Source organism: Myotis nattereri (assembly GCF_964212035.1).
Source record: "Myotis nattereri genome assembly, chromosome: 10".
NCBI classification, from domain to species: Eukaryota; Metazoa; Chordata; class Mammalia; order Chiroptera; family Vespertilionidae; genus Myotis; species Myotis nattereri.
Genome location: NC_138085.1, coordinates 42261625 through 42282589, shown reverse-complemented (window position 1 = coordinate 42282589; position 20965 = coordinate 42261625). Strand labels below are relative to the sequence as shown.

General features: G+C 46.2%; 3 protein-coding genes and 1 pseudogene across 4 annotated transcripts; 1 reads left to right on the top strand and 3 right to left on the bottom strand.

Moving 5' to 3' along the window:
* Positions 1-42: 42 nt before the first annotated feature.
* On the bottom strand, positions 43-4875 carry FAM136A (family with sequence similarity 136 member A). Its single transcript, XM_081101593.1, has 3 exons — positions 4740-4875; positions 3728-3868; positions 43-1900 (listed from the first exon to the last, which is right to left on the bottom strand). Exons 1-3 carry the CDS (start codon positions 4824-4826, stop codon positions 1712-1714), a joined length of 417 nt encoding a protein of 138 aa, XP_080957719.1. The 5' UTR covers positions 4827-4875; the 3' UTR covers positions 43-1711.
* A 4306-nt stretch (positions 4876-9181) lies between these two features.
* On the bottom strand, positions 9182-9640 carry LOC308526456 (THO complex subunit 7 homolog; annotated as a pseudogene). The gene has a single exon. The product of its transcript is annotated as a THO complex subunit 7 homolog (transcript).
* Positions 9641-11861: 2221 nt separating this feature from the next.
* Positions 11862-13882, bottom strand: LOC308526292 (GTP-binding protein 4-like; the record flags this gene model as incomplete). The annotated part of the gene is given in 2 exon segments (XM_081101416.1): positions 11862-12892; positions 12894-13882. Coding segments are annotated over 2 exon segments (1977 nt in total). The 3' UTR covers positions 11862-11904.
* A 2277-nt stretch (positions 13883-16159) lies between these two features.
* LOC308526252 (ATP-dependent RNA helicase DDX39A-like) lies at positions 16160-17455 on the top strand (the record flags this gene model as incomplete). The annotated part of the gene is made up of 1 exon (XM_081101340.1): positions 16160-17455. The coding sequence occupies one exon, from the start codon at positions 16160-16162 to the stop codon at positions 17453-17455; it is 1296 nt and encodes a 431-aa protein (XP_080957466.1).
* Positions 17456-20965: the final 3510 nt, after the last annotated feature.

Genomic DNA, 20965 nt, shown 5'->3' with positions numbered 1-20965 from the left:
AGTCTTTATTCTTATATTATTATTTATTAATTATTGTATTTTCCATATGAACTGTAAACCTACTTTTTCCCACCCCTGTATTGAAATGCCAATGATAATAAAGACTTAAACGAATATATTTTATATTCTCTTGGTACTCAAAATCCTAGACACTGCATCTTCTCTCCAGGGGTCATAACAGTATCTTTTCTACCTCCTGCTGTTAGTGTTTAGAAACCTGATATATTAGTAGATAATGAATCTTTTTTTTAGTTTTATAGTTTCTATCTTTTTACTAGTACATTAATGAACTTCAAGTAAAAGTGCCCTAGTCTGCCCTTGAAATTTTTCCCATTTACAACAACCAGGTCCTGCATCCAAACCATAACACATAATTTTCACTCTTCTGGACGTCATGAGAAACTTATTTCACACATTACAATGAAAAGCATTCTTAGAAAGTTATATATTCACTGCCCAGATATAAAAAACACAATAGTAGAGGAAAATTAAACCTTATTTATTTTTTAAAACCAGACCATTAGGAAAATATATCACAGTCTTGAAACAGCAAACAGACAAGCTATTTTATCATTTCAAGTAATAAGTTGATAAAAAGACAGCAGCTCCTTATCAAAACAGTAAGGTGCCAGAGCTGGGGTAGGAACACTGTATGTTGCAAAGGGCCCGGCAAAAGTGGTATTTGGTAATGGGGGGCTGCCCCTCTTTTTTCTCCCTTGATCTTCCTATTGCCAAAAGATTGTCTCAGTAGGGCTCTGTTATTTGAGGGGGCTACCTAAGTGATACTGGATTCAGGTTTCATTCCTGAAAACCAGGTTTTTTCCCAAATCCAGTACTTCGTAACTCTTCATGAAGCAGCAACAGTTCCCCTCTCACTGTTTATTCCTGGATATTGGTATACAGCACAACCAAAACCCTCTTGCCCTTCAAGGTGGAGTACCACGGGAAGATGGTCCCGTCACTCTGCTGCAGACAGGCTTAGGACCCATCACGGCAGCCAGTGAGAAGGAAGGTCTGCTTCCATGTCCAGGGTGACATTGCCTCTCATGTTTCTGTAGGTTTCCGAGCTGAAAGGTGTAATGTGTGAGCATTTAAACGCATGTCCGCATCTGGGACAGAAACGATATCTATCCAAAGGAACCTTTTCAAGTTCTTATCCAAACTCCCTCCCTCAACTCCACATCTTAAATGAACTTTATGCCCTTGTACCTAAAACCAAACCAAACCAAAACAAATACTCAGAAACCGTTTTTCCGCTTCTCAATTAGTAACCTCATGGGTTTTGTTTCACAGCTTATGGACAAGGTTGTGGTAATGCTTCTGGTAAACAGGAGGTTGGCAACAAACAGCAACACCTCTCCTCCCCTCCCACCAGACCACTGGCAGGTTAGAGGACACTGCCAGCTTGTCGGCACCTCAGAGGGCTCTGGCTTGATTTGAGGGAAATGCCTGCTGCCAGGATGAGCATTTGCCACATAAAATTTAGGCCCTCAAAAACTCTCTGACCCAAACTTTAGCACCAGTTTTCCCCCCCATTTCACTTTCTAGGAATAAACATAAAAGAACCCTGTCCAGAGGCAAGTGACACATGCCTTAAACTTGCTGCCATCCTTAATTTCTTCATCCCTACACTGCTTAAAAGACCAACATTCGCACTCTTCATTTGAAACAGGTTCCTGCCCTCAGCCTCCATGGCCAATGGCAAAGACTGCTATTTCTGAATGGAGGAGAGAGACTCCTTCATCTTCTTGGTCATGGTGGGAATGAGGTTCATATGGTCATCCACGCACTTGGTCACACAGCTCTCCAGCTGCCGCTGCACCTGACGCTCTTTACTCCCTGCGTCTATGGAGTCTTTGGCTTTGTCGTTGCAATGCATGGTGCACCGGGCCAGGCGGTCCTGCGGCAAGAAGAGAACAGAGAAGGCTGAGAAGTTGGCCTCTATTTACCGAGTGCTTATCACGTGCCAGGCCTTGTGCTACATACAGGTAAGTCCTCTCTTAACGTTGTCATGGAACTGCGGTGGAACGATGTATAACGATACCAAGTTTACCATAGGCTAATTTGTATACAGGAGTCAAGTTCCTCTGGTTTCTTATCCATGTTATAACAAATGACGTCGTTTGAAGACCTGCTATGTGTTGGCTTGACATGTATTATCCTGATGAATTAAAGAGACCCTATGGTGAAATTAACCAGGATTATCCTGACTGAAACAAAGGGTGGCACCAGAAGGACCCGGACAAAGCATTACTAGAAAGCAGGTAAATGACAGAATAAATTGTACAGAAGCCCTTTCCAGGAAGTGAGAAGTAACTAGAGACCAGTTACTCAATTACAGAAAGACTTATAAACAACTTGAGTATTTAATGTCTGTCCTTGCTATAGAAAAACACTCAAAAATTACTTATTGACTATCTTCTATGTGTCAGATACTCTCCTAATGGGGGATACAGCAATGAATAAACCAGATAAAGTCCTTGCCCTTATAGAACTTATATTCCACTAAGGGTAGATAGACCAACAAAATAAATAAGTGGAGATGTTGAGGAAACCACTGGATATATGAATTTGGAGATCAGGAGTAGAGCTGGTCTAAAGACATGTAGTTGTCAGCAAATAAATGATAATTATAACCATGAGACCAGAGAACTAGATAGAAAAAAGGTTCAAGAACAGCCCTGGGGATTCCCATGTTCAGAGGCTGGAAAGGGGAAAAGCCGGCAAAGGAGGTCGTAAAAGTATGGCTAAGGAGAGAGGCAGAAAACCAGGAAAGTGAGGTGTCCTGGTAGCCAACTAAAGCGTTTCAAGGAGGGCAAAAGTGATGCACTGTGTAAATGACGCAGATAGGTTGAGTGAGATGAGGAATGAGAAATGACCACTGGATTTAGCTCAATGGAGAGGAGTGGCAAGAGCAGTTCTGGCACAGGAGAAGAGTAAGTCTGAGTGGAGAGGGCTGAAATGTTATACAGCAGTTCAGGAGTCAAAATTTCAAAGACCCTATTTATAAAATTAGGTGTCAAAATAAACACAAAAATCTTTTGGAGTTTCATGATTTTGGAGACATTATTCTTATCAGCAATTTTAAATAATTTTATGTAGCAGAGATAAAAATGTGTCACATTAGATATAATTTATCCATGTGAACAGAATCCCAGACTATGAAGAACTGAATAGAAATGGGCCCTGCTTCCCCCAAGTTCCAGAAAAATATACTCAAAGGAAGGAAGTAAAATGAAGTTGTGGCTACCCTTTGCTCCAGACAGGGATTTGGGGGACTCCTAGTGACCTCAGAGGGGCTTGTGAGGCAGGGAGTCAGCAATAATAACGCTTCATATAAATGACTGCTCTTTAGTGACATGGGGACTACCTTCTGTGTGTAGCAAGTAGGGGCTACACCCACAGTGTGTAAATCCATAAGATGATGGTAGGATCTTCCTCTAATCTGTACGCTTTAAGACTAGTCTATTCCACTCTCCTGGGGATTCTGCTATTATATGAATGAATGAATATATGTTTTAGAAAGATCTGTACTATACAGTACACATACATATTATATTTGGTAACTACAGAAAAAAAAAAAAAAGCATAGGGCTCTTGGTTGGTGATGAACTCCCTCCGTAACTCATTGTTTCTATGGGAAATATAGCGCTCGATCTCCAGTATTGTGTCCAAAATTTCAAACTCTGTGAAGACTGGTTGACCATAGCACTGGGATATTGCTCACCTGGAACTTCTCCAACTCGCTGGTAACCAGGGCCTGGGCTTGGGCCAGAGGTGCGTGGCAGCGCTCAATGCACTGGTGCACCTGCTGCATGGACGCCTGGCTGTCCTCACAACAGTCAGCGCTGCACCGGAACATGAGGCCCTGGGAAGGGCGGGCAGAGAGCGGTCAGGTAGGGACAGAGATGACCAATGAAGTGCAACAGGGGTTGGGGGAGGGTCTATATATTTGCACCTCTCCTCAGACCAGCCATTGGGACGTTAAGACCACAAACGGGAAAACTATCCTCAGTGCCTCGCAGTGTTTCATAGCCTTCTTGCTTTTATCTCAGTGGCAACTGTTGCCTTCAGGGCTGGGTGGACACGGAGGTGGCGGTGGGTCAGAGGAAGCCAAATTCTGAGAACCAGGTGCCCAAACCACAGAGTTCAGAGGCCAGCAACCTAGTAATCTAAGTTGCACCAGGGGGCAACCCATCCATTAATTAATGGCAAGGGAAACTCACAATCCTTTCAGGAAGGCAGGACCAACACCACAAAACATCAGGGGATCAAGGCGGAACAACACATAAACCAGCGCTCGGTGCCCCGAGACCTGGGCATGACCTGGCCACTGAGGGGCTGAGCGCTCTCGCCTTCCCGTCTCTCACCTGGGCTGGGCTTTCCCCGCGGGCGGCGCCCGTGCACAGGGGCCGGGCCAGAGGGGAAGGTGGCGGGGGCAACACCTCACCGCGGGGCTCGCTAACCCGGGTCCGGCCCCCTTCACCCCCGTGCAGGCCGGGGCGATAAACGGCCTTGAGCCTGGCGAGGACGCACACATTTCATCGGCTCGGCCGAAGCGCTAGAGTTTCTGCCCGAGGGCCAGGCCTGCTTCCGGGGGCGCCACAGCGACCCCAGGGGCCCCGACTGGGCTCTGCGGGGCGGGGGCGGCTGCGGGAAGGGGCCGGGAGTCGCGGGAAGGGGCCGGGCATGCCGGACAGCACCGCCGGGTTTCCCTCGAATCGGCTCCCGCCCGCTACCTGCATCTTCCGGATATTCTCCCTCTCCAGACTCTTCACCATGGTGTCCACCGCCTCCTGCACCCGAAGCTGCTGCACGTCCGCCATGGCGACCCCGCGCTGCACCGCGCCGCGACGGCGCCCACATGGACTCCGCGCCCGGACCCGCCCCCTCGCCGCCGCTTCCCGGGTCACCGCGGCCGCCCTTCCCTGCCCACGCCGCCGCCTGGCGGCCGAGAGGAGCAACTGCACGCCGCGCGCGCTCCCCCGCCCCCGCGCGCTCCCTCCTGCCCCCGCGCGCTCCCTCCTGCCCCCACGCGCTCCCCCGCCCCCGCCCGCTCCTTCTTTCCCGCGCGCTCCCGGCGAGGGCACCCCGCCCTAGCCGCCTCCGGGAACCGACGGCTTATTCGCTTGATCCTGCACCGGGCACCGCAACTGCCTTACTCCCTTCCCTTCTCCTCTTCCTTCCTTCTCTTCCAACTCTTAACACATATTCAATACGTACAATTAACGTACAGAAATATGCTCAGATCTTAGGTGTACAGCTTGATGAATTTTAACAAACCTGCTCTTTCCCAGTCTCTGCCCTTTCTCCCCTATTCCCTCACTCCCTTACCCCAGGTAACAATTGATCTGCTTTCCGTCGCTACAAGGTTACATTTTCCCTTTCTGAAATTTTATATATATAGGGTGGGCAAGAGTAGGATTATAGTTGTTTGGCATGGAAAATAACACAATAATGAATACATAATATAAGAATAAACTCTCATAACTGTAATCCTACTTTTGCCTACCCCATATTACTCTTTTTTCTGTCTGACTTCTTCACCTAGCATAAGCTTTTGAGATCCAGCGCTGGCATTGACTCCTGTTCCTTGCCAAACGGTAGCCCATTAAACAGACATAGCACAATTTATTTTTCCATTCCCCTGTTGACATTTGGGTCTTTTCCAGTTATTAGCTGTTATGAATAAAGCGGTGACTGAACATTCTTGAGTAAGTCTTTTGTAGACATAGATTTCTATTACTGTTGGGTAAATATCTGGAAGTGGATTTGTTAGATTGTTGGTAGATGTATGTTTATGCATTTATAAAATACTAGTGGGGGATGAGAGCACGAGGGGGGGGAGGTTGGGGGTTAATGGGGGGATGAGGACACATTTGTAATACCTTAACCAATAAAGAAATAAAAAAAAACCCCCACTAGTGACTCGGTGCACGGATTCGTGCACATTGAAAGGAAATTAATTAGAAGGTGCTGGTGGGGTGGGACTGGGCGAGAAGGGCCCGACACACCCTGGAGCCAACCTCCCACAGTCCCTCCTTGGTGTCTGTGGATTGAGCAGGGTCCCTCCACCTGGCCCGTGGGGATCGGGCCGAAACTGGCTCTCTGACATCCCCTGAGGGGTCCCAGAGTACGAGAGGGCACTCTGCAAAGTTGCTGTTGTACAGGGTGTGGAATGCAATCTGCAGTAAACCAGATTTGGGGTGGACAGTGCCCCAGCAACAACATAACCCACGGCCCAAGGTGGAATCGCGTGGCCCTGCAAGGAATCGGGCTCCCTCCTCTCTGGTTTCGGGGTGCGTCATGCAAGAATTGCTGCTGCCAAGTCACTGCAGCTCAGCAGCTCCTGGTGGTCAGTATGCGTCATAGTGACTGGTTGGACGGTAGGAGGGACACTTAGCATATTAGCCTTTTATGTATATAGAATCTATATTAGCTTCAAAGCCAATGCAGAGGCTACAGATATTCAATTGATGATGGAACATTTACATGCCAGCAACAGCAAGCCGTTTCTGAGCTCCTGGAACAGTTCTATCTGGAATGCCCCACCTTCCACCTCCAGCTTCCTTATCCTATGCATTCACTTATTCAACACATATTGGGTCCTTGCTAGATGCCAGGCACCGTGCTAGGTAGGGGTAAGGGTCCACAGGGGAGCATCAGTGAAGGCGAAGGGGGCAGACAAAGGCAATGGAAGAGATGTGCTCTAGGGGATGGTCCAGGCTGGCAAGAAGGAGGTGAGGGGTTCAGGTGCCTCAGGAAAGTTTTCTTAGAGCTGTTTGCCTGGCACACAAGAGGTGAAGAGAATGCCATGCCAGGCACAGGGGACTGCTGTGAACAAAACAGAATGTGAAATAGCTTGAAGCTTTGGGGACACCAAGTGATTCTGCTGTCTTGGATCCTGGAGGAGAAAAGGAAACGGATGAGTGGGGGGACACAGGAAAGGGGCCCTGACGTTGGAATTTAGGCATTTGCTGCCATTGGGCACTAGATGGCAGGAGAACTCCGGTGTGAGGGTAGGGGGAGGCTCGGGTCAACCTACGTCCTTTCAAGAAAGCTGCTTTCCAGTGCTCGCTTCGGCAGCACATATACTAAAATTGGAACGATACAGAGAAGATTAGCATGGCCCCTGCGCAAGGATGACACGCAAATTCGTGAGGCGTTCCATATTAAAAAAAGGAAAAAAAAGAAAGCTGCTTTCTGGGTAGACCTAGACTCTAGGACAGCTGTGGGCAAACTACGGCCGCAGGACGGATCCAGCCCGTTTGAAATGAATAAAACAAAACAAAAAAAAAGACCGTACCCTTTTATGTAATGATGTTTACTTTGAATTTATATTAGTTCACACAAACACTCCATCCATGCTTTTGTTCCGGCCCTCCGGTCCAGTTTAAGAACCCATTGTGGCCCTCGAATCAAAAAGTTTGCCCACCCCTGCGTCTAGGAGGTGGTCGGCAAACTCATTAGTCAACAGAGCCAAATATCAACAGTACAATGATGAAATTTCTTGAGAGCCAATTTTTTAAAACTTAAACTATATATGTAGGTACATTGTTATTAACTTAATTAGGGTACTTTTAAGGCTTAGGAAGAGCCACACTCAAGGGGCCAAAAAGCCTCATGTGGCTCGAGAGCCACAGTTTGCAGACCACGGACCTAGAGGGTATTATGGTAAGTGAAATAAATCAGTCAGAGAAAGACACATATCATATAATTTCACTTATTTGTGAAGTCTAACGAATAATATAAATGAACAAAGGAAACAGAAAACGACTCATAGATACAAGAGAACAGACTGATGGTTTCCAGGGGGTGGGGGTTGGGAGACTGGTTGAAAAAGGTAAAGGGATTGAGAAGTACAGATTGCCAGTTTCAAAATACTAGTAGTCATAGGGTCGTAAAGTACAGCGTAGACAATATAGTCAATAATATTCTAAGAACTATGTATGGTGCCAGGTGGGCACTGGATATATCAGGGGAACACTAACCACCATGCTGTACACCTAAAACTAATACAAAATAACATGGAATGCAAATTGATTGAAAAATAGGTAAAAAAAGAAAGCTGCTTTCTGAACATGGAACATTTGTTAAAACTAAGACATCTGCGTATTATTATTAACTAAGCTGCAAATTTTATTCAGATTTCACCAATTTTTTGTTATAACGCACTTTGATGTTCCTGGATCCAATTTAGGATACCACACTGCATTTAACATCTAGGAATTTTGTCAGAAAATATAGTTCAACAAAAATCCCAACCAAAACTGGATTCTGTTCGGATTCATTCTAAGAATTAGTGTGCTGCAGTTATAATCAGAATTATGTTAATTTTGATAAAGTAAAATTTTAATCCTATTACTTTCTTTCAAGTTTCAAACTGGAGAACCAATCAGACCATTTCTTACACAATTTACTACCAAATTTACTTCCCATTTGTAGTAATTTAACCAGTTTTTTTTTTTTATGCTTCTAACTATGCTTAGATAACTACAATAGATGCTTAGTGAGGCTTCCCTTAAAATAAGCAAAAGAAGATGTGATTAGTATCTGTGGATTAAAAAAGTAAGTAAGTTTGATGGCTCTATAATCAGTGGAACTGTGTGTAATATGTATATTGGTCCTTTGAGCTACGAGTTAAATAAATGAATAAAGCAAGACTATTTTGATGCAGTGTGGAACCCACAGATGAAGCACTGCCAGATGCTAATTATTCTCTGCCTGCCTCTTGTTGCACAAATGTATACTTTCAAACAGATACGCAGCACTGTAGTGAAAAAAGATTTTCATTCATTTTAGGAGTATTCCATTTCACCAATATCACTTTTATCTTGTTAAAAAATGAGCCCCCATGGATATGTAGCTTCTATATTGGGGGTAAGGCAGCTTTCCATTATTTATTGGTTCAATAAATAACTCTCTTAATATCTAGGAGAATTAACATTTTCCAAGAAGCCAAATTCACTCTTTTCTTCAAAAAAATTTTTATTTTTATTTTATTAATTTTTTTAAAATATATTTTTTCCTTTGTGTGAAGAAATATGAATGAACTGTACATAAACATTTAAAAGCAAATTAGTTCACTGTCAAAATTTTAAATGTCTCAAGAGCACTGCAAATGCTAAACACGCTAAGATTGTGTTGCTACTTCAATAGCTGGGGAGTGGCGAGCGCTGGCCTATGGCTTAGGATCTGTGTCCATGCTTGTTTCCTGAGCCTCCTCCAACTCTGAGAGCTTCTTATCATTTTCCAGTATTTGCTAAAGTTCGTGGATGGTACTAAGAAGAACATGAAACTGTTTCTGTCTCAATTCCAGCTTATATTCAACACTTTCTTTAATATGTGAAAGATGCTCCAATTCTTTGCCCATAGCTTCTAGTTTCTTTAATGTTTCATGCCTGTCTGGATGATGCTGAATCACTTTGGCCAAAACACCATATTCTTCGTGATTTTTTTGTATTCGTTTTGCTTGAAGAATCTGCTTTTTGCATTCAGCAATTTTTTCATGTGCTCCAGCAATGCTACATTCTATTTCTTTGTAAATTTTTTAATAATTTTCCATTTCTCTTAGATTCATATCATATATCAGCAAAGTTTTTCCCATGGAAAATTCACACTGGGACAGTGTACTCAGCATACGTTGGTACTGGCTGTAACCCTCTTCCTGGGATCCAGAGTTGCACCATTTAATGAAAATTTTCACTAGTAGATTAATTCTGCGATCATCTCCAGCATCATTTCCATCAATTAGGAGGCGTTTCCGTATGACTTCGTCTAAGGGTCCCTGTTTGGGTGCCATCTGTTGGCGTCCAGCTCCAGCAGGTCCAGGGGTTCCCATAGGTGTGGATGTAGTCAGTGAAGAAGGAATGACACGGAGACAGCGTTCAGTTGATCAGCAGCCTAGCCAGGATCTCTAGCCAGGTTCTTCAGCCAGGTTCTGAGTTTTATTGTCTTGTTACATCTGTATTTATACCAGTTGATTTTAATCCTGTCAATTTCTATTCCAAAGGTTAGGGCGTTTCTTATCTCCATTCCAGGGAGTAAAGATTATGTAGCTTAAGCGTGATTGTTCATAGTTAAAGTGCTTAACTACCCTCCTGGCATTTAGTTAAGGGGTTTTAGTCCCTCCCTAACTTCAGGGAAAAATCCCTACCTGGGGAAACAACCTTTCTCGGAGAGTTGACCTTGGTTAAAACACATAGCACCAAGAAGGTGAGCAAACATATTAAGAACAGTATGCCATATACGCCAGGTCCCTTGAAACATATGCTGTGCAGATGTTTCTTCCCTGCAGCGACTGTGTCAAGCAGCAAGGATGGACCAGCTTCTGGCAAATTTCCCCCTTTTTTATTTTTTACATGTAGCGCATGTAAATCAGTGGCTACCTCTCGGATTGGGTTGTTTAAGACTTGGAAGAAGACTGACAAGCAATGATAGTGACCATAGCTATAAACATAGTGGATGGAGTGCACAAGGAGCTTTGTTCCTGTAGAAGGTTGCTGGCCTCTTCAGTCAAGGGATTTCAGCTGTCCTCAAGTCGGGGGTTTGGTTGTCCTTGTTTTTTTTTTTTTTTTTTTCCCCAAAACTAAAAGAAGTTTATTTTGGATAAAATAATGAAGACAGATTACAATGGTACATTGTACAAAAAGACTAGAAAATGCCGGGGTCCTGCCCCAGCAGGTCTAGGGGTCCCCAAAGGTGTGGACGGAGTCGGCGAAGAAGGAATGACACGGAGACAGCGTTCAGTTGATCAGCAGCCTAGCCAGGATCTCCAGCAAAGTTCTGGTCTGGATCTCCAGCGAAGTTCTGTTTAGGTTCTCCAGCCAGGTTCTGTGTCCATGGTCTCTTGCTAGGTTCTCCAGCCAGGTTCTCCAGGTTCTCCAGCCAGGTTCTGTAGCCATGTTCCCTCGCTAGGTTCTCCAGCCAGGTTCTGTCCAGGTTCTCCAGCCAGGTTCAGTCACCAGGTTCTAGTCAGGTTCTCTTGCCAATTTCTGTAGTCAGGTTCAGTCCTGGATCTTTTGCTATGTTCTCTCGCTAGGTTCTGTCTCTAGGTTCTGAGGCCAGTTTCTGTCCAGGATCTTTTGCCATGTTCTCTCCAGCTAAGTTCTTCTGTCTCTAGAGAACGTTCTGTGTAGGTTCTGTGCCAATTTCTGTCTCTCTCTCCTCTCTCTTGCTGTCTTGTTACATCTGTATTTATACCAGTTGATTCCAATCCTATCAATCTCTATTCCAAAGGTTAGGGCGTTTCTTATCTCCATTCCAGGGAGTAAAGATTATGTAGCTTAAGCATGATTATTCGTAGTTAAAGTGATTAATTACCCGCCTGGCACTTAGTTAAGGGATTTTATTCCCTCCCTAACTTCAGGGGAAAATCCCTACTTGGGGAAACAACCTTTCTCAGAGAGGCGACCTTGGTTAAAACACATAGTGCCAAGAAGGTGAGCAAACATATTAAGAACCGTATGCCATATATGCCAGGTCCCTTGAAACAGCAAGGATGGACCGGCTCCCGGCAAGAAAATAATTTAGTGCTGGCATCTGACAAACCCTCAACCTGTATCTGCAAAGCAGGACTGGCAGCCTTCTGCCCATTGCCACAAGTGGAGAGGTTTCCTTAGCAAGGAAGGACTATTTATATGCAGGGAACCAAACCAAAGTTCCATCTTGCTGAAGAGAATAAGACTTTTCTTCATCAAAAACAACAGTCACACCAATAAATCTTCCCAGTTCTGCAAATTTGATGCAATCAAAAGTCCATTAAAAGCAGAAACCAGTCTACTCAAAGTATTCGCAATATTAGGCAGTGATAAAAATTTCTCACACCTGTATTGTTAAGGGTTAACCATAATTTTGAGGAAAACAGGTGCTTTAGTTATTTCATTGCTATTTCCAGTTTACAGATCATGACTCCAATTCTGTGAGACCAGACCGTATCAAACCAGAAACAAACAACAGTCCCGCCAAACTGCTCCGCTGAGAAGGACACTGTCTCCTGTCCTTTTTACCAGCTTTCCTCTTCCCAGAGAGTAAGTGCTTGGGCTTCATATCAAACACATGCCTGTCTGCCTCCCCTTTCTTCCCCAAGCGATTCATCTTCTTCTGAGCATTCTTCATCATAGTCTTGGCTTTCTTCACCATCTTGACATCCCGAAGACCAGACACATCACGTGGAGTTCGAGAGCAACTGCGACTCCGGGCAAGAGATGTGGGCGGGACAGAGTCTTCCCGCTTCCTTTTCCTAGTGACACTCCGAGACCTTCTGGCGTGGGCTGCATAATGGGCGTTGTCATTATCATCCATGTCAACACCAAGACTGCGCATCTCATTCTCCAAGACTTTCTGCTGAATCTTCTTAGCAGTTCGTGGCATTCTGGGTCCCTGTGTGTCCTTCTCTTTGGATTGCAGAATTTTCAACTTCCTTTTTTCTCTGATTTCTTTTGCCAGCTGTCGGATTTCCACCATTTCTTCATCTTCACTTTCTGATTCACTGTCATACTCTCCAGCAGCTGTTCTTAGCTCTTCTTCTTTTTCTAATTCTTCCAATTTCTGCATGATGTCAGGATCAATGTAATTAGCTACATGATGGCCTTCCCAGATCTCAGGTATCTTCTCATACTTTTCAGATGAATTCATTATGTCCCAATACTTTTGAAGATCCAAAATATAATCATCTCCCAGTTCCAGTTCAATATCTCGTTCCCTCTTCCTTTGGGCCTCCCCAATCTCCATTCTCTTCCGGCGTGCCACCACTCCTTCTGGGATGAAAGGGGGTCTCTCCTTATCCTCTCTTCTGTTTGGCATAGCCCAATGCCATCTGCTCAGCACCTCATTGACTTTATTTCCTTTCATTTTGGGTTCAACTCGATGAGCCAAGAGCCTGTCACAAGCCTTTGATAACCCCTTCCTCCGTCAGGGTGCTGGTCTCTGTCACAGGAAATCCTTCAGCCTGCCAATCTCTCAATATTTCCTGGTCCTCTCCTGGAAGCTCAGCGATTCTCTTCACATCACATTTGTTTGCTACAACTATAAGAGGCTTGCTGACAAAGAGAGGTCTGGTGTTCTGGAAGAGCTCCAGCTGCGCCTGCAGCCCGTGCCCACACTGCTCAGACAAGTCCATCACATACAGCACCGCAGCACGCAGATGGGCCAGGGCCGTGCTGGCCTGCATTTCAATTGTGTTCCGATCCTCCAAAGGGTGGTCCAAAATCCCCGGGGTATCTACAACCTGCGAGCGCAGACACTTATAATCCACGTGTCCAACAAACAGAGATTTGGTGGTAAATGCGTCAGGCTGGACAGCCACATCTGCTCTTGTCACCTTATTGATGAAGCTGGACTTGCCGACATTCGGGTACCCACATAGAAGCAGGGTCCTCGTGTTCGGATCAATAGTTGGCATACGAGACAGGTGCTGACGCACTTGTTCCAAATACTCCAAACTCTGTTTCTGTCTTTTGATAATAGTGCACCTTCGCCCCAGGGCGGCACGCTTCAGCTGCTTGCAACGGTAGAGGGAGTCTCCATATTTCATAAGCCGCACATAATCTTTAGCAACATTGTCCACTAAATTCTTGGCAATATTTATTTGTCCCAGAGCCAACTTGTAATGATCTTTATCATAGAGAATGTTCATCAAATCAGCATAAAATGGATGGATATCATCCAATTTGGGGAAGTCCATTAAAATCTGTGACAGTCTGTCATGGTAATTCTGTTGAGTAAATTTGACTTTTCTCATGTAAAAATGTCTAATGCGATGAATTTGGTAATGTTTATGAATGACCGTTGGAGTCTTCCGTTGCGTCTTCGATAATGTCAGGTCAATAAAGTCCTTGGCGGACGGCACCACCGTGATCTTCTTGAAGTTGTAGTGCGCCATGTCGGCGGGTCGGCCACGAGGGAGGCAGGCCTGGTTGTCCTTGTTGATCTGGCTGGTGGGCGGCGTCATTGGCGATGGGCTTCCCGGAGCGTCAGCGAGTTGAAGGGCTGCATCAAAGGGTCCATCAGGGTGCTTGATGGCGGTGTTGGTGTCCGGGGAGGAGTCAGCTGTGCTCTCTGGGTCGGCCGATATGGATGATACCGGGGAGGAGGAGGAGGCCCGGGACAGGGCTTCCTCAGCCCAGGATGTCAGTTCTTCAAAAATTTTTACTGAACTGTGGCAGTTAGCTAGTGTCACAAAATTGCTGTGTGGCACACAACACTGCACATTTATTTCTCAGGTGCCTGAAGGCTTCGGCTAGGTTGGCCAACATGTGATCTTGACTGGGCTTCCTCATATGCCTGGAGATTAGGCTTTGAGGCAGCTGGTTTAGGCTGGGCTGGCCGGGTGACTGGGCTCTGCTCTGGGTGACCCTCCTCCTCCTCCTGAGACAGTGTGCTAGCTGGACCCACCCTCCTTGTGACGGCAGAAGCACAACAGAGCAAGCCCAGATTGTCAAGCTTCCTCTTGCATCACATCCATTCTTATCCCATCGGCTAAAACATATCAGATTCTAAAATACTGAGAATCAAGGGGTTGGAAGGTGTACTCTGCTTCCTGTCGGGAGGAACAGCAAAGTCACACGGCAAAAGGCACAGGCACAGAGAGGGCTGGAGACTCGTGGATCTGTTTGTTGAAACTCTTTAGCCTCGCGGGCTGGGCTGGTGTGGCTCAGCGGTTGAGCATCAAGCCAGGAACCAAGAGGTTGCCATTTTCATTGCCGGCCCGGTCAGGGCACGTGTCTGGGTTCTGAAGATCTCCAGTAGGGGCCATGCGAGAGGCAGTGGGCCGAGAGAGGATGTTCCTCTCTTTCCCATGTTTCTATCTCTCTAGCCCTCTCCCTTCCTCTCTCTCTAAAAATCAATAAAAACATATTCAAAGAAAAAACAACCCCCGAACGATTTAGCCTTCTCATCACGGCAGCCTGTCTTACAATGCTGAAAATTCAGTAGGGCCTGGCCTTTTAAGGATTACATATAGGAGCAGTCTCAAAGCCTTAAAATGCAAATTGTAACACCCAATTTCTATCATTAGATTTAGAAAAATGATTAATAGTTTGGGCATCATAATTTTACAGATTCTACAGGAAAGGTTCAGTGCACTGAACTGACTCATATACGTCCATTCCTTTGATGAAGACTCATCTCTGAGTCTCAGACCAACGTCTCTTCCCTTTCCACCTTGAGCATTAGCCCAGGAAACTCAGGTGATTCTTGGGAATGGCGGGAAGCAGTTTTAAAGTCATAGCACAGAGCTACATGCAGTTCATAGGAAGGATTTATTCTGAGTAATAAATAAATGTATTTATTTTAATTACGCCTATAAACATTGATCTTTCGGGGGTGGGAAATTATTATGTGGCAAGGTTTTAGGGGATATGACAGGATTTAATTTCTTAAGTAACCATTGCTGTATCACAATTATTTTTTTTCCAAATGGCTAATTCTAGGAAAGTTTTCAAATTCTATCTTTATTCGATTTTTTTTTTATTGCTTAAAGTATTACAAAGGGTATTACATATGTGTCCTTTTCCACTGACTTTTAGAAAGAGTGGAAGAGAGAGGAAAATACAGAGAGAAACATCGATTTGTGAGAGAGACACATGGATTGGTTGCCTTCTGCAGGAGCGGTGACCAGGTCTGGGCCTGCAACCAAGGTACAGGCCCTTGACCGGAATCAAACTTGGGACGCTTTGGTCCGAAGGCTGATGCTCTATCCACTGAGCCAAACTGGCTAGAGCCCATTTTTCTAACAAATGTAAATCATTTCGTACAATATAGCACAGTGAAGTGAAGATGAGTGCTATGGTCTGAATGCTTGTGACTCCTCCCCCCCACCCCCCAAATTCATAAATTGAAATCCTATTGGCCCAGCTAATGGGATTAGGAGCTGGAGCTTTGGGATTGGATTAGGTCCGGGGGTGGAGCCCTCACGATGAGATTTGTGTCCTTATAAAGGAGGCCTGAGCGAGCTGCCTGCCACATTCCCCAAGTGAGAATCCAAGAGGTCAGAAGTCTGCAATTGGAAGAGGGCAGTTGGCTGGTGTCACAAAATTGCTGCGTGGCACACAACACTGCACGTTTGTTTCTCAGGTGCCTGAGGGCTTCGGCTGGGAGGCAGGAGGCGCTCTAGCCCGTGTCGACTCTCAGAGCGCGAGGAGGCGAACGGGGAGCCAGAATGATGGCGGAACAGGACGTGGAAAACGAGCTTCTGGATTATGAGGAAGATGAAGAGCCCCAGGCTCCCACAGAGAGCACCCCAGGACCCCGCCAGAAAGATGTCAAGGGGGCCCACGTTTCCATCCACAGCTCTGGCTTCCGGGACTTTCTGCTGAAGCCTGAGCTCCTGAGGGCCATAGGGGACTGTGGCTTTGAGCATCCATCTGAGGTTCAGCACCAGTGTATTCCCCAAGCCGTCCTGGGCATGGATGTCCTGTGCCAGGCCCAGTCTGGAATGGGCAAGACTGCAGTCTTCGTGCTGGCCACCCTCCAGCAGATCGAGCCCGTCAATGGACAGGTGGCCGTCCTGGTCATGTGCCACACTCGGGAGCTGGCCTTTCAGATCAGGAAGGAGTATGAGCGCTTCGCCAAGTACATGCCCAGGGTCAAGGTGTCCGTGTTCTTCGGGGGTCTCTCCATCAAGAAGGACGAAGAGGTGCTGAAGAAGAGCTGTCCCCACGTCGTGGTGGGCACTCCAGGCCGCATCTTGGCACTCGTGCGGAACAGCAGCCTCAGCCTGAGAAACGTGAAGCACTTCGTGCTGGACGAGTGTGACCAGATGCTGGAGCAGCTGGACATGCGGCGGGACGTACAGGAGATCTTTCGCCTGACGCCACGCGAGAAGCAGTGCATGATGTTCAGTGCCACGCTGAGCAAGGAGATCCGGCCCGTCTGCCGGAAGTTCCTGCAAGATCCCATGGAGGTGACGGTGGACGACGACACCAAGCTCACGCTGCACGGGCTGCAGCAGTACTATGTCAAGCTCAAAGAGAGAGAAAAGAACCGTAAACTCGTCGGCCTCCTGGACGTGCTAGACTTTAACCAGGTGGTGATCTTCGTGAGGTCGGTGCAGCGGTGCATGGCCCTGGCCCAGCTACTCGTGCAGCAGAACTTCCCAGCCGTCGCCATCCACAGGGCCATGGCGCAGGAGGAGCGCCTCGCACGCTACCAGCAGTTCAAGGACTTTCGGCTGCGGATCCTGGTGGCCACCGATCTGTTTGGCCGAGGGATGGACATTGAGCGAGTCAACGTCGTCTTCAATTATGACACGCCTGGGGACTCGGACACCTACCTCCACCGGGTGGCCCGTGCCGGCCGCTTTGGCACCAAAGGCCTGGCTATCACTTTTGTGTCTCACCACAATGATGCCAAGATCCTCAATGATGTTCAGGGTCGGTTTGAAGTCAATGTGGCGGAGCTTCCTCAAGAAAAGGACATGTCCACATACATCCATGTCAGGTCACCACACACCTGACATCCTGGAACCACCCTGTTTCCCACGTGCTGCTTCAAGTCTTCTTAACAATAAATTCTTATTATGGAAAAATAAATAAAAATATGGCCTTGTAGTTTGCTTCTTCCCCTCATTGTTCAAGTCACTCATCCAGAGTAGACTGTACATCCCTAACAGGAGTGAGGCACAGGGTGTGGCCAAGGCTAAGTTTCTCCAATATTTGTACGCAGGAATAATAAAGCTAACATGTGTTTGACAGGCAGACGTGAAGGAGACAATCACAAAAGGGTGGGCTGTGTATGGGAGATGTGTGGTGGGTAAGAGAAAGGGAAGGAATTAGCCAGTAGGTATCCAAAGAGGTGCCTGGAGTACAGACGTGTGTACAGGAGCCTTGAGTGTATTTCAGCACGGATTTTCCATACCTCTTTGGCCCCCATTACTACTCCACTGGAGCTGCCATATCCTGATGGCAGTTTGGGTTCCCTATAACTTGAGGTGTGGATATCATATGGAGCGGCCATCCAGTTGGAAAGAAACGAAGACCAAGTGAATGAGAAAGTAAGGCTGTTTTTTTCTGAACTTGATATAGTAAGGAGTCAGCCACCATCACTTGCATTTGGGCAGAGACTCAAAGACAGGGGGAGGAGTGAGGAAGATTTATAGTGGAAAAAAGGGAAGGCTTCAGGTCTGTCCTGATTGGAGGCTGTTGGCATCTGGAAGCTATAGGCTAACTGAAAGTGGGCATCCTGCCCTGGCTGGGTGGCTCAGTTGGTTGGAGCATTGTCCCATACACCAAAAAGGTTGCCAGTTGGGGCTCATACAGGAGGCAACCAATTACTATTTTTCTCTCTCGTTCCCTCCCCCCCCCTCTTTCTCTACCCCTACTCTTTTCCTCTCTAAAATCAATAAAAAACATATCCTTGGGTGAGGATTAAAATAATAATAAACCGAAACCGGTTTGGCTCGGTGGTAGAGCGTCAGCCTGCGGACTGAAGGGTCCCGGGTTCGATTCCAGTCGAGGGCATGTACCTGGGTTGCGGGCACATCCCCAGTAGGAGATGTGCAGGAGGCGGCTGATCGATGTTTCTCTCTCATCGATGTTTCTAACACTCTATCTCTCTCCCTTCCTCTCTGTAAAAAATCAATAAAATATATTAAAAAAAATAAAAATAAAATAGTAATAAATAAAAATGGGGCACCCTATGTGATTGATTAAGGGTGCATATTTGGCTTTCTCTGATTGGTTCTAAGTTTGAAGTAGGAATAAAAATGAGGGAAGCTGTCAGTTATTGGTCAAATCCTGGCCATTTGGGGCTAATTGTTACAGAAGTTATTGTTTAGCTTCCTGGATTGTCATTAGAGACAGCAATTTGGCCTCCTGCAAGCCTGACGTATAGCAGGCTGGTTTCCTGGGTTTATTGTAGATGAATGGGTTGGTTTTCTGGACAGGTTGCTGCAGGTTGTGGGTCGGAGTTCTGTTTTTACGTATAGTCTGGCCATTGTCCATTTGCATGTTCAGTCTCAGAACTGTTCTGATAGAAGGAGCTGCAGGGCTGGGCTTTTCCTCCAGTCAGTGTTTCCCTTTGGAGAACTAACTGGTTGGATTTTCTGGGACGGTGACAACAGCCTCCTTTTCTCAGCTTGGGTGGTGTCAAGAAGCCTGGGAAGGTTGCTTGGAAGAAAAGAGCATGACAAAATAGAACCTAGTTGGCCCTACTCAAACTTTTGTTGTTGTTAATCCTCACCTAAGGATATTTTTTTCATTGATTTTTAGAAAGTGAAAGGGTAGGAGGGGGGAGAGGGGAGAAAGAGAGAGAGAGGAAAAGAGAGAGAAACATTGATGTGAGAGAGACACATTGATTGGTTGTCTCCTGCATGCACCCTGTGTCTGGGCTGGGGATGAACCTGCAACCCAGGTAGATGCCCTCGACTGGAAATCAAACCCACAACCCTTTGGTGGTGGTGGTGGTGGGGCTGAACTCTAACCACTTCGCAGCACTGGCCAGGGCCCTATTCAAACTTTTTAGAGGACAAGGAGTGGTATCTGTGCTTTGAAGATCTACAATAAGAACTTTCTTGTTCTGCTAAACATTTGGCGATCTCTAATGAGACTCCTAAACTCTTGCTCCTGGAAGTGAGGCTAACAGATGACTGTGCCAAGGAGGCAGTGGCACAAGTTAACATGGAGCATCCTTCCTCCTACTCGGTCCTACCTGTCCCCCAAGGCCCAGGCTCAGACCCACCCCTCCAGAGAGAAGCGTTCCTGGAACAGCCCCACTCACGATGACTGTCCTACTTCTCTGAATTTCTGTAACGTGTGGGAATAATTTTTTCCAGCTCTTCCTCCCACCAAGCTTTATGTGGCCACCTGACTGTGAACCAGGGAGCAGAAATCACATCTTACTTTTGCTCTAAATTCCTTTAGAGCCCAGGAATGTCCTGCACATAGTAGGTTTGCCTAACTGCATGAGGAAGTGGTAGTCTTGTGGTAAGAAAGGGATGGCTCAAGTTAGTGTGTGAAGAATTCGGAGTATACTAAGCATATTGCACTGGCAATCGCCAGGCTCTGTCGCCTGAACTAAGATGGTCAGAGTAACTAGGCAGAGACTGAGGAGGAAAAATGAAGGTATCTTTCATTTTCTGATGGAGGACTATGTATTGGGGCTCATGTGTAATTTTTTACCACTTTGGCATTGGTACATAGACATGGCTGCTGAATGTCAGCATAGTCCTCCACACTGGGGCCACTTGTCCTTTAAGATTTAAATAAAATTGTCTTGAACCCTCATCCACATCTGCTGGGAGACTGAGCATCCCCCTAGCTTATCTGAGAATTGTAAGGGGTTTCCATTTCTTTCACTTAATCCTGGTTGGGATTCCCTGCTCTGTGGAGTTCTCGCCTTCTGCCACATCTCATCTCCTGTGCGTGCTGAACCCTGTCATCACTAGAATCTGCCCTGATTCCTATGCACCCCCTCAGTACCATGGACACAGTGGAGCATGTGTGGGTAGCAGTTGTTGACCAAAAGTCTGAAGCCACAGGAGAAGTTATACTGCATCACCATGCAGCAAACCACTTGAACTTGAACATAGGATAGTGTGGAACATAATTCTTCAGCCATTCCTGTTTTCTCTGGGGAAGTAGAACATTCCCACCCATTGTGAGGTTTGGCTACTCTTTCCTCCAGCCCTTTCCTGTGTTCCTGTAATAGTTCAAGTAAAAACAAAAACAAAAAAACACCAAACAAACAAACAAACAAACAAAAAAACGAAGAGAAAAATAAACGGCGAAGACTATGGGCCCCATGATCAACCTGGGGCATAGAGGAAATATGTCTGTGGTGGGGAAAGTTTGATTTATTTATTCACAAACACCTACTACATGCCAGACATTATTCTAGGTACTTTGCAAGTATCTGTTCATTTAATCCTTATTCTAATCCTATGGGGTAAGTACAATTTTTATTCCCACTTTACAGACAAGGAAATAGGAGATTAAGAACCTTGTGCAAGGTCATGTGTTTGCAAGTA

Coding starts and splice junctions, on each gene's coding strand:
- FAM136A (XM_081101593.1), bottom strand. CDS start 4,826: ATGGCGGACGTGCAGCAGCTTCGGGTGCAGGAGGCGGTGGACACCATG. Junction 3,869..4,739: donor AGAATATCCGGAAGATGCAG/GTAGCGGGCGGG, acceptor CGCCCTTCCCAG/GGCCTCATGTTCCGGTGCAG. Junction 1,901..3,727: donor GCGAGTTGGAGAAGTTCCAG/GTGAGCAATATC, acceptor TTCTTGCCGCAG/GACCGCCTGGCCCGGTGCAC.